The following is a 12625-nucleotide window of genomic DNA, read 5'->3' on the forward strand; positions in this document are numbered from 1 at the left end:
GTGTATTGTCATCTGCTGGAGATAAAAGTCGTCACAGTGACTATGGAGGAAGAGGACGGAACATGACGGGGGGGTTACTGGGTGTAAATAGAGAATAAGATATTACTTCCTCCGTGACCACTTCGAGCGATGTCTCATCTCTACTGCCTCCCGACTCACCTCTCACCCGGAACTTCCTGTCTGTACCTGACATCACTTCCTGTCTTCCATAGAGACTTCCTGTCTGGGTAGAAGTGAGATCACCACCTTGTGGAGCCCAGAGGAACTGCAGCCCAGAGAAACGTCTCGTAGCGTGAACACGGCCTTGTGCTGTGTGTATGTACTGTATATCCTTATAGATGGGGTCATCTCCACTCTCACCAAGGGGAATATATATATATATATATATATATATATATATATATATATATATATATATATATATATATATATATATATATATATTTATTCCCCTTGGCGGGAGCGGAGATAACCACTGGGTGGAGTGGAGATGGGGATTATTTATTTATATATATATATATATATATATATATATATATATATATATATATATATATATATATATAAAGCAAAGAAAACCCGAATGCCCCAAAAAAATTATTTAGGGAGTAGCAGCCAGCACAATACCCTAATACAAGGCAGACACAAATACAAAAAGGTGCTGCACTGATGTTTTTGTATATATTTTATGATATGGGGGGTTGCTTAGCTCAATGGTAGATTATTTTTATACAGGATTTATATGATGCCAAGCAGCGCTTTACAACATGAGGGCAGACAGTACAGTTACAATACAATTTAATACAGGAGGAATCAGAGGTTCTTGCACATGGCAGCTTACAATCTAATCCCGCTTACAAACGATAGGAAATTCCGCCAACAAAAGTCCGATGAGAGCTTCTGGTCGGAAAATGCCACCGTGCATATGCTCCGTTGGACTTTTGCTGGCCGAATTCCCGCCAGCAAAAGATTGAGAGCAGGTCTCTCAATTTTTCGGTCAGAAAAAGTTTCGATCGGAATTCCGATCGTCTGTAACCAATTCGGATGCGCAAAATATCTACGCCTGCTCGGAAGCATTGAACTTCATTTTCCCGGCTCATCGTTGAGTTGTACGCCACCGCGTTCCTGACGTTCTTGTAAAAAGTTCAGCTAACTTTTGTGTGACCCGTGTGTATGCAAGGCAAGCTTGAGCGGAATTCAGTCGGAAAAACCACCCAAGATTTTTCCGAGGGGAAAATCCGCTTGTGTGTACGCGGCATTAGAGTGAGGGTGGTGTGATACCAAAAGGTAATAACTGTGGGGGATGGGCTGATGGAGAAAATAAAAGTCCAGTTGTTAGGTGGGGGGGAGGGTGGGGTGGGATAGGCTTCTCTGAAGAGAAGGGTTTTCAGGAATCATCTAAAAGCAAAGAGAGTAGGAGATACAGTAGATGCGTTTGAGTGAAGTCCACACCAGTCCAAACTGTATTTTAAAGGCTTGGAGGCCCACTTTTATTTAGCGAAAGAAACGAAAAGTCCACAGACACAGGTGCCCACACAGGGGTTCTTCTCCAGCAAATGACCTGGCTCTCTCTGCTTGTAGTCCTAACTCCCAGCTCTCTGGTTCTCCTGGCTCAGTCAGCCTTTAGCTGAAGCAACTCACTGCATGGGGCCACACCCCGGCCTCTGGATAGAGGTTCTCCTGACAACCGGCCTCTGGATAGAGGTTCTCCTGACACCCCGGCCTCTGGATAGAGGTTCTCCTGACACCCCGGCCTCTGGATAGAGGTTCTCCTGACACCCCAGGCCTCTGGATAGAGGTTCTCCTGACACCCCGGCCTCTGGATAGAGGTTCTCCTGACACCCCGGCCTCTGGATAGAGGTTCTCCTGACACCCCGGCCTCTGGATAGAGGTTCTCCTGACAACCGGCCTCTGGATAGAGGTTCTCCTGACACCCCGGCCTCTGGATAGAGGTTCTCCTGACACCCCGGCCTCTGGATAGAGGTTCTCCTGACACCCCAGGCCTCTGGATAGAGGTTCTCCTGACACCCCGGCCTCTGGATAGAGGTTCTCCTGACACCCCGGCCTCTGGATAGAGGTTCTCCTGACAACCCGGCCTCTGGATAGAGGTTCTCCTGACACCCCAGGCCTCTGGATAGAGGTTCTCCTGACACCCCAGGCCTCTGGATAGAGGTTCTCCTGACACCCGGCCTCTGGATAGAGGTTCTCCTGACACCCCCGGCCTCTCTAACGCTCCCGAGACTTACAGACTCGCTCCAGTCACCTCAGCTATCTCAGTCTTTCCAGATTTGCACAGCTATCCCAAATCTCCCAGTGCTTTGGGCAAGGATTCCCTCCAACATGAGGTGCCTTCTCCTGAGTAGGTCACCTCTCCTGGCTGGAGGACACACCTCTCTCCAAACAAAGGATCTGTCTCCACGTGGGGTTTTTAAGTTATGATCAGGCATGGCTTATAATGGATCTACACACCTGTGCATTCACATGGCCTGCAGGTCATCAGGAAGACCTGGACACATGACTGAAGGCTTCATCCCACCCAAGACACTTTTAAGCCTTCAAGCGGACCCAAGCCTTCGGACTGTGAGACCCACTGAATAGCTTTGGGATGTGTAAGAAGTCCCACACCAGGTCATCCTCCCACTAGGTGCGGGTGGTCGCGATATTGTCCATGACATCTTTGGGGACATACGGGTAGTCCAGTCCCCATCTTAGTGCAGTCCTCCTTTGCACTCCTCACTGGAATCATGAAAAACGGGGAGGTTCCCTAATTCTGCCCTGTCCAGGGAAGGCTGCGGGGACCTAACGATCCAGTCCCGATATGCATTATTCTGGGCCTGGGTTCTGGCCCAAGTATCAGACGGTCCCCGAATAGACTCAATGCTGCATGTAACCATACCTCCTAACTTTTGAACTTCAGAATGAGGGACACTGGAGGAGCAAAAAGACCTGCGGCAAGCTACATCACTGTAAATTGTGCGTGTGGTCAAGCGCCTAGCAGTGGGAGGGGCTTACGTGATGTGGTTAAACAAAACCCATACTTCCTTGTACCTATAAAATATGCTTTGATTGCTTTGTCGGAGCCTAACGAAGGACTTAATTAAAATAGTCAGAGACTGCATAGCAGAGGTATAGACATAATACAGAAGATGGTCAGAGACTGCAGACATGATACAAGAGATGGTCAGAGGCTCCAGACATGATACAAGAGATGGTCAGAGGCTCCAGACATGATACAAGAGATGGTCAGAGACTGCAGACATGACACAAGAGATGGTCAGAGGCTGCAGACATGATACAAGAGATGGTCAGAGGCTCCAGACATGATACAAGAGATGGTCAGAGGCTCCAGACATGATACAAGAGATGGTCAGAGACTGCAGACATGATACAAGAGATGGTCAGAGACTGCAGACATGACACAAGAGATGGTCAGAGGCTGCAGACATGATACAAGAGATGATCAGAGACTGCAGACATGATACAGGAGATGGTCAGAGACTGCAGACATGATACAAGAGACATACAGTAATACACCTCGAGGGTTGTGTGGGACCCCCTGATGTACAGGAAGACAGGACTTCAGGGAGGAACATTTCCCTCACTCAGACCAGGAAAGTTCATTCTCCTCCGTGTCCAATCTCAGATGACTGTAAACAGAGGACTTCTGTGACGGACAATTCCCGTTCTCAGGACAGGAAAGTGGCTTCTCCTCCGTGTGAGATCTCTGATGTCTGTAATAACTGGACTTATATACAAAACGTTTCCCACATTCAGGACAGAAATAGGGCTTCCCCCTCGTGTGCAGTCTCTGATGGCTGGAAAGCATTGACTTGTACGAAAAACATTTCCCGCACTCAGGACAGGAATACGGCTTTTCCCCCGTGTGAGATCTCTGATGTGTGTTAACATTGGACTTCTGTGAAAAACATTTCCCGCACTCAGGACAGGAATACGGCTTCTCACCTGTGTGAGATCTCCGATGTTTGTAAAGATTGGACCTCTCTCGAAAACACTTTCCACACTCAGGGCAGGAAAATGGCTTCTCGCCAGTGTGAGATCTCTGATGTAGGGAAAGATGGGACTTCTTTAAGAAAAATTTCTCGCACTCAGGGCAGGAATATAGTTTTTCACCCGTGTGAGTCCTTTGATGTTCATTAAGTTTGGATTTAAAACTGAAACCCTTCCCGCACTCGATACAGGAGTACGGCTTCTCATCTGTGTGAGTTCTTTTATGAATATTTAGTTTGCATTTAGTTCGGAAGCATTTCATGCACTCAGGACAGGAGTATGGCTTCTCACTGGTGTGGGATCTTTTATGCTCATTAAAATTGGATTTCAACCGGAAACATTTTCCACACTCAGGGCAGGAATGTGGCTTCTCACCTGTGTGAGATTTTTTATGCGCAGTAAGATTGGATTTAAAATTGAAGCACTTCCCACACTCAGCACAGAAAAACTTCTGATCATTTGAAAGGACTGCACCGTCCCGCACAGTCTGAGGTTCCTCGGGATAAGAGGAATACGATGGTCCGGCACCGTCCCGCACAGTCTGAGGTTCCTCGGGATAAGAGGAATACGATGGTCCGGCACCGTCCCGCACAGTCTGAGGTTCCTCGGGATAAGAGGAATACGATGGTCTGGCACCGTCCCGCACAGTCTGAGGTTCCTCAGGATAAGAGGAATACGATGGTCCGGCACCGTCCCGCACAGTCTGAGGTTCCTCGGGATAAGAGGAATACGATGGTCCGGCACCGTCCCGCACAGTCTGAGGTTCCTCGGGATAAGAGGAATACGATGGTCCGGCACCGTCCCGCACAGTCTGAGGTTCCTCAGGATAAGAGGAATACGATGGTCCGGCACCGTCCCGCACAGTCTGAGGTTCCTCGGGATAAGAAGAATACGATGGTCCGGCACCGTCCCGCACAGTCTGAGGTTCCTCGGGATAAGAGGAATACGATGGTCCGGCACCGTCCCGCACAGTCTGAGGTTCCTCAGGATAAGAGGAATACGATGGTCCATCTACACTGTGTGGTGCCGGATGGACATTTGAGGTAGTCGGGTTTTCTCCTGGACTATACTGTGTGATGTCCTCATCTTCTACTTTACAGTCTGGAGACAAAGTGAGACAATCCTCTGAGGTTTTCCTCATCTCCCGTCCATCTACTAAAATAGAAATACAAAGATTATTACTAGACATGAGCTGATTGGTTCCCCTAAACCAGGACTCCGCCCACATCAGGCAGCTTTGTCTCTGAGGATCTAACAATTCCCCCCTCAAGGTAACTAGTAAATGGGTCCTCTGATCTCCTACCAGATCATTTCTTTATTCATGGACCTTAGTCAGAGAGTGAAGACTATGTAATGTAAAACATAGAGTATATAGTGCAGGGGTCAGCAGTATGTACCATACAAATACACCAATCAGCCATAAAATCATGACCGTCAACCCAATATTCAGTAGGTCCCCCTTTTGCCAAGATCCAAAACACATCCCCAAGGTGCCTAGGCAGTGCAGCGCCTATGCCAAAAACCAACATTTTCCTGCCAGCACAGAGAAGGAAGATTATCGGAGAGAAATCCAGGAATACAGGACGGGGAACACAGCTCAGGAAAGTGACCAGGGGATTACAGGCTGATATCACCCAGCCCCCGCCCTACTCTGGACCAATCAGTGAGCAGTATGGGTGGAGGAATGGATTTAGTGTTAATGACCCACCTGTGCTGATCTCTGTAGGAGTGTCCTCCTCTATAAATGTCCCCGTTATTCCATCCTCCTCCATAGACTGCTGATCATCCCTCACATACCTCTCTTCTTCTTCTTCTGATTTCACCTCAAGTTTAGGATCTCTCAGGTTTCCACTCTGAAGATAAAATAAAAATGACATCAATGGTAACAATGCAGATAATGTACAGATCCTAATGATACTATAAGTGATTGTTCCTCATCTACCTGATGATGGTGGGGGATGGTGTGACCTTCCTGTGTGGAATCCCGGGAATACAGAGGACGGGGACATCTCTCTGGTGGGTTCCCATTACTGGATCCATCTGTAGGAAACACACACACTGACTGAATACATTGTTTCTATGTGTTTATCAGATGATGGGGGATCTAGGTGGAGCCTCCGTACTGCTCTCTCCTTTACAATAAAGTCTCCTCTTACCCGGTGATGTGAGGGGCGGCTGATTGTCCATCATGACGTCCTTGTAGAGATCCTTGTGTCCTTCTAAATACTCCCACTCCTCCATGGAGAAATAGACAGTGACATCCTGACACCTTATAGGAACCTGACACACACAATGATACAGTCACCATCCAGACACATCCCTTGTCTGTTACTGGATAATGTCCCAGAATTCCCAGAATCCTCCTCACCTCTCCTCTCAGCAGCTCCATCATCTTCTTGGTGACTTCTAGAATCTTCTCCATGTTGTGTCTCTCAGGTTTTAGGGAGTCACATGGAGGCACTGTGATGGTCATATGATCACCGGACTTCACAAGAGGAAATCTCTGTATTGGAGAACCAATAGGAACATCATGTTAGAATCCCAGAATCCTCCTCACCTCTCCGGTCAGGTCTGTATTTTATTAATAGAGATAAGAGTGATGTCATGTGACCTCCCAGAATCCTCCTCACCTCTCCGGTCAGGTCTGTGTTTTATTAATAGAGATAAGAGTGATGTCATGTGACCTCCCAGAATCCTCCTCACCTCTCCGGTCAGGTCTGTGTTTTATTAATAGAGATAAGAGTGATGTCATGTGACCTCCCAGAATCCTCCTCACCTCTCCGGTCAGGTCTGTGTTTTATTAATAGAGATAAGAGTGATGTCATGTGACCTCCCAGAATCCTCCTCACCTCTCCGGTCAGGTCTGTGTTTTATTAATAGAGATAAGAGTGATGTCATGTGACCTCCCAGAATCCTCCTCACCTCTCCGGTCAGCAGGTAGATGATCTCCAGGGTGAGGTTTAGTATCTTCTCAGTCATGTGACTCCGGTCCTCCTCCATCCTCATTGGTGCCATCATTTGATCTATACAGGTCTCCTTGTAGACGGATAACTTTGGGAAATGAAAGTAAGAATTATTTGGATGGTGTTGGTCACACAATAATAGGATGTGGGGGGAGGGGGTAATATGAGGGTTGCCACTCAGGACATTCATGCATGCCGGAAATCTGTGCAGATACAGGCACTGCCCTTTTTGCATCATCCAGGAGGAAACTACTTTGCATGTTTTCTGGGAGTGCCCCTTTGCACAGGGCCTGTTGAGAGCCTTGGAATCCTGGGACGGGTGATCTGTCTATCAAAGTTCCCTGGACAAGGGGGAGGGGCTGTATGTGACGGCGTGCGGCGGGGAACACACAGCTATTGAAATGAAAGCTGTTATGTTCCCGGCGCTCTAATCAATCAGGCGGCGGCTCTCCTCTCTCTTCTGCGCTACAGGACAACCCCCGCGTTGGGCAGCACCACCCCACCCTATGTTCGGCTCCGTTATCGGCCATTTTGCTCTTTTGGCAAATTGCCGAAAAGGCTATTTTTGGCCGATATATTTTTCGGCGGCCAAAATTTTGGTGCATCCCTATCCGTATCTATAAAATTCACCCTTTTTAACTAATGAAACCACCAAGCTCCTCATTCCCTCCCTCGTTATCGCTCGTCTTGACTACTGTAACTCCCTCCTCATTGGCCGACTTCTCCATAAGCTCCTCCCCTCTTCATTAATGCGACTGTCCGGTCAGCAGGTAGATGATCTCCAGGGTGAGGTTTAGTATCTTCTCAGTCATGTGACTCCGGTCCTCCTCCATCCTCATTGGTGCCGTCATTTGATCTATACAGGTCTCCTTGTAGACGGATAACTTTGGGAAATGAAAGTAAGAATTATTTGGATGGTGTTGGTCACACAATAATAGGATGCGGGGGAGGGGTAATAGGAGGGTTGCTGTACATTGAAGAACTAAGACAAATACAATCCTTCTTGTGACTTGTTTGCTCTGAGGCAGAGCTGTGAGGTCAATGGAGGGTCATCATGATGTCCAGGAAGGGGAACTTCCTACACAAATGGACTCATCTCTAGGTGGGTCGGCTATATGATCTCTCTTGTTATTCTGGTCTCAGGTGTAATGATCAGCTCCTCACCTGAAGAATAGGAGGCACAAAAATTCCAAATTAAAATTTTACAAAGTGCAACCATCCAGAATGTTTGTGCACCCTAAGGGGAACTTGCTGACTTTTGGTCGGAGTTGCCGGATAATCAGGACAATTTCCAGAACTCCGGCTGCAAGGCTCCAATCTCCGGCAGCCTGCTGACTGACAGGAGTGATGTCACTCTCTGCAGTAAGAGAAGGGATTGGATTGGATTGGAGGAGAATGCTGATGGAGTAGAGAGCTGTGGGGGAGGAGTTCTCTTCCCTCCAATGGGTAGAAAGAGGGCAGCAGGGGGAGGGGTTTGTTCTCTTAGTTGCCAAGTATTCTCTAGTATCCAGGACATTGTACGGGGTGGTGGTGGTGGGTTCCTGGGGCTCAGAATTCTAGCACCGGGCACTGCCAGACCCTGTATAATGGAAAGGTATTGGACTGTCTCCCTGTATGGATAGCACTGACCGTCTGTTAGGCAATGCTGCACAAACAGACCTCCTCTAAGTATGAGTGCCCACCAAGGGGTGAAGGACCGTCCTTCTTCATTCGCCTCTTTATCTTTTTATTTTACCAGTGAGATGGTAAGAAGGTGAAGGTCGCCTACATTTCCTGGCAGGAGTTCTGTAAGGAGGTTCTGAAATGTAAGGTAGGAGAACCATCATAGACAAAGAGCCCCCACTCCCTATCTTAGAGCCCTACAGCCTCCTCTTCCCTCAGAGCCCTGCTGCCCAACAACCCGATCAAGGAGCCAGAGCCATTCAACTCCGCTACCCCCTCAGTGACCCCAAAGCCCTCTAGCATCAGTCTCCTCTGAGATGTTCCTCAGCTCCTCCACTTCACTCAGTATTTTCCTCTCTCTGACACCAATGATGGAACATATTCTTCATGGCAGGCTGGGGAATGTTTTCTTCCTCCTGACCAGCAATGTAAGGGGCTCTATGCTCCATACTCCTGACCCCGGCACTCCATCATTGTGTTGGCTGCATAGTGTAATGATTGCCCTTTGTAGGCCATGTATGGTCAGGATGGTCATTGTCTTGTCTATTTTTTGTCAGTGATGTTTGTTTAGAGGAACATATTACTAGAATTTATCTCCAAAATGAAGAGAATGTTCCGGCCCTGTAAGTGGGGAAATGTTCCGCTCCTGAAGGGGTTAATCAAGATTGATGCAATACGTGAGGACATCTCCACTGTGCATATATCTTCCCCACTCAACATACCTTGTCTAACAGCACAGTCAACACTCTCCTCTTTTGAACCAGCTACTACTAAAGAGGTTACAAAGCTTCTCAGATGCCCACCTAACCAATTGTCCCCTAGATCCTGTCCCCTCACAACTACTATGGTCACCCTCTTATTCTATCCTCCCTCACATCTTTAATCTCTCTCTCTAGTGGCATCTTCCCCTCCAATCAAAAGCATGTGCAGATCACTCCCATACTTAAAAAGCCCTCAATGGATCCCACCAACCTGAATGACTTAAGACCCATCTCACTGCTCCCGTTCACCTCTAAACTTCTACAACACTTGGTCTACAACCATCTTAGCTCCTACCCAACCTTCTTGACTCCTTACGGTCTGGCTTTCACCCGCAGCACTCCACAGAAACTGCCTTACTAAAACCAACTAACGATTTACTGCTAAAACCAATGGCCACTACTCCATACTCCTTCTACTTGACCTATCTCTGGCCTTTGATGCTGTTGACCATACGCTCCTCTTCCTCCAAAAAAAAACTCCATTCCCTAGGCCTCCCTAGGCTCTATCCTGGTTCTCCTCCTACCTATCACATCGCTCCTTCTGTGTTACCTACAACTCTGTCTCCTCCTCTCCACTTCCTCTAGGGGTCCCCCAAGGCTCTGGACTTGGACAATGCTTGAAGTACACTGGGTCTCTCCCGAACCGGAGACAGCACCCATCCACCTCAGAATCCTCCTCTAGTTCCCTTGCCTTGGGCTAGCCAGCCCCGAGGCATCAAAGTCGGGTGGATCCGCACCCCAGGCCATAGCCTTCCTGGGGGCTTTTCAGGAGGACCAGGACCATGTTATCAGCACAGCATACTGGACCGGAACCCAGAACCACGTGACGTCCGCATCTTAAATACCCTCTCCCAGAGGGCACAGTGAGAGGGCCACTCCCACTGACCTGGCTCCGGAAGAGAGTAACTTGAGCACCTGACCAGACCATCGTTCCACACCTGCCACCGGAGACAGTGCCCCCTGTGGCCAGGCCGAACATCTCACAGCCCAGTCAGACTAACACAGAAGTCAAATTTAGGCAAATAGACCCAAACCAAACTGTAGTTTGGGTAAAGTTAAATTTAGAAAAACGCATAACGCGTGCTCTTCAGGAGCCCACCGCTACATAAATTATATATATTATATATATGTAAAGCAAATAAAACCTGAATGCCCATTCTAGTGTAGACCTCCTTTGCACTTCTTGCTGGAATCTTGAAAAACAGGGAAGTTTCCTGATCCTGCCCTGTCCAGGGAGGGCACAGGATTGCAGGGACCTAATGATCCAGTCCCGATATGCAACATTCTCCTCAAAAAAAAAAAAAAACTCCATTCCCTAGGCCTCCCTAGGCTCTATCCTGGTTCTCCTCCTACCTATCACATCTCTCCTTCTGTGTTACCTACAACTCTGTCTCCTCCTCTCCACTTCCTCTAGGGGTCCCCCAAGGCTCTGGACTTGGACCCCTTCTCTTCTCAATCTACATCTCCTCCCTTGGTCACGTGATAACCTCCCATGGCTTCCAATACCATCTCTACACCGATGACACCCACATCATCTCATCAAGTTTGTAGACTTCACTTCCGTAACATCTCTAAAATTCACCCCTTTTTAAATAATGAAACCACCAAGTTCCTCATTCACCCCCTTGATATTTCTTGTCTTGACTATTACAACTCCCTCCTCATTGGCCGACGTCTCCATAGGCTCCTCCCCTCTTCAGTCTATCATGAATGCTGCTGCCAAACTTATCCATCTTACCAACCACTCAGTGTCTGCCACCCCCCAATACTAACCACAACATACAAAGCCATTCACAACTTTGCCCCAAGCTACACCACCAATCTTATCTCCAAATATCACCCAAACCGTCCCCTCCGATCCTCCTACTCTCTACCTCCCTTGTCTGTCTCCAGAGCCTCTCCCATCCTCTGGATCTCCCTACCCCAATCTGTCCGGCTATCTCCTACTCTGGCGATCCCTGAAAACTCATCTCTTCAGAGAAGCCTATCACACCTCCAACTAATCTCCTACCACTTCCATCAGCTCATCCCCCACAGTTATGACCTTTTGTACCACCTGCCCCACCCTATTAGATTGTAAGCTCTTCTGACCAGAGCCCTCTTAATTCTATTTTATTTTACTGTATTGTCTCCCCTTCATATTGTAAAGCAATGTTGGCATAATATAAATCCTGTATAATAATAATCTAGGTTCCCACACTATATATGTGTGTATCATCATCTGCTGGAGATAAAAAACGTCACAGTGACTATGGAGGAAGAGGACGGAACATGACGGTGGGGTTACTGGGTGTAAATAGGAAATAAGATCTTATTACCTCCTCTACTGCCCCTTCTAGCAATGTCGCCTCTCTACTTCTTCCCGACTCACCTCTCACCTGGAACTTCCTATTTATAGGTGACATCACTTCCTGTCTTCCATAGAGACTTCCTGTCTGAGGAGAAGGGTTATCACCACCTTGTGGAGATCAGAGGAACCCCTAAGAAACATCTCGTAGTGTGAACACGGCCTTGTGCTGTGTGTGTATGTACTGTATATCCTTATAGATGGGGTTATCTCCACTCACACCAAGGGGGACATATACTATATATATGTAGCACTAACCCCCGAAGGAGCTGCTGGTTATTTTTGGGCTCACGGTTACCTTTCGTTCTCCTTGTTTCACGTCTAGGGGATGTCCCGTGGTAGATGGCCCAGTAACTTAAGCCTTACAATAGATCCACTTGAATGGATTTTATTTGCAAAAACTCAAACCATTGAACAGTCTTTCAACTTGGGATCAGAGGGTTAGAAATGAAGGTTCAGGTTCTCTCAATGTCAAAGTCCAAAAACTTTAAAGAACTTGCTTACTTTGACTGCATCTAGAGAATAGCCATTCGCAGCTGGATGGTCACTCAGACTGGACAGTCCCTCTCTCACAAGGCCTAGCAGCCAACCGGGTGTTTCCTCAGGAACAAAGTCTTCATCACCGACGTTGTTGTAGAACATGTAGGGAAACGAAGCTGTAGAACACTTGTAGGATCCCTGGATCTTTCAGCCAGCTTGGCGATATCCACAAGACCGGATTCTCTCAGTTGCTTCAGCCCTTCCAGGCTCTTGTTAAGAAAACCAACCCGGACGTGGTCTTCTTCTGAAGAGTCCTCCCCTGGAATGCTTGAAGTACACTGGGTCTCACCCGAACCGGAGACAGCACCCATCCACCTCAGAATCCTCCTCTAGTTCCCTTGCCT

At 47.8% G+C, this 12625-nt stretch overlaps 3 protein-coding genes across 6 annotated transcripts in view; all 3 read right to left on the minus strand.

Annotated features, from left to right (window-relative positions):
• The window catches only part of LOC143955878 (uncharacterized), a 201633-nt gene that overhangs the window by 84355 nt on the left and 104653 nt on the right, over positions 1 to 12625 (minus strand). The window lies entirely within an intron of this gene.
• The window catches only part of LOC143955330 (uncharacterized), a 95155-nt gene continuing 83200 nt past the window's right edge, over positions 671 to 12625 (minus strand). The window contains 1 exon segment of the mRNA XM_077465400.1: positions 671 to 5311. Coding sequence (XP_077321526.1) covers positions 3599 to 5311 — 1713 coding nt within the window. The 3' untranslated portion in view covers positions 671 to 3598.
• Positions 5692 to 11772, minus strand: LOC143955919 (uncharacterized). Of its 2 annotated transcripts, XM_077466043.1 has the most exons (5): positions 11713 to 11772; positions 6931 to 7855; positions 6377 to 6511; positions 5951 to 6288; positions 5692 to 5861 (listed from the first exon to the last, which is right to left on the minus strand). In XM_077466043.1, the coding sequence occupies exons 2-4, from the start codon at positions 7207 to 7209 to the stop codon at positions 6097 to 6099; spliced, it is 606 nt and encodes a 201-aa protein (XP_077322169.1). In that variant the 5' UTR covers positions 7210 to 7855; positions 11713 to 11772; the 3' UTR covers positions 5692 to 5861; positions 5951 to 6096. The 2 variants fall into 2 exon arrangements, with proteins under 2 accessions (XP_077322169.1, XP_077322168.1); XM_077466042.1 differs by lacking the exon at positions 11713 to 11772 and having other exon boundaries at positions 6931 to 10506.

Source organism: Lithobates pipiens, unplaced genomic scaffold (assembly GCF_037356315.1).
Source record: "Lithobates pipiens isolate NorthernLeopardFrog02 unplaced genomic scaffold, aLitPip1_a1.2 Scaffold_35, whole genome shotgun sequence".
NCBI lineage: Eukaryota > Metazoa > Chordata > Amphibia > Anura > Ranidae > Lithobates > Lithobates pipiens.

Excerpts from the sequence above, each read along its gene's own strand:
- LOC143955919 (XM_077466043.1), bottom strand. The coding sequence starts at position 7,209 with ATGATGCAAAAAGGGCAGTGCCTGTATCTGCACAGATTTCCGGCATGC. Across the intron at positions 6,512-6,930 it reads TCTACCTGCTGACCGGAGAG|AGATTTCCTCTTGTGAAGTC; the intron begins GTGAGGAGGATT and ends TCTCCAATACAG. Across the intron at positions 6,289-6,376 it reads TGGAGCTGCTGAGAGGAGAG|GTTCCTATAAGGTGTCAGGA; the intron begins GTGAGGAGGATT and ends TGTGTGTGTCAG.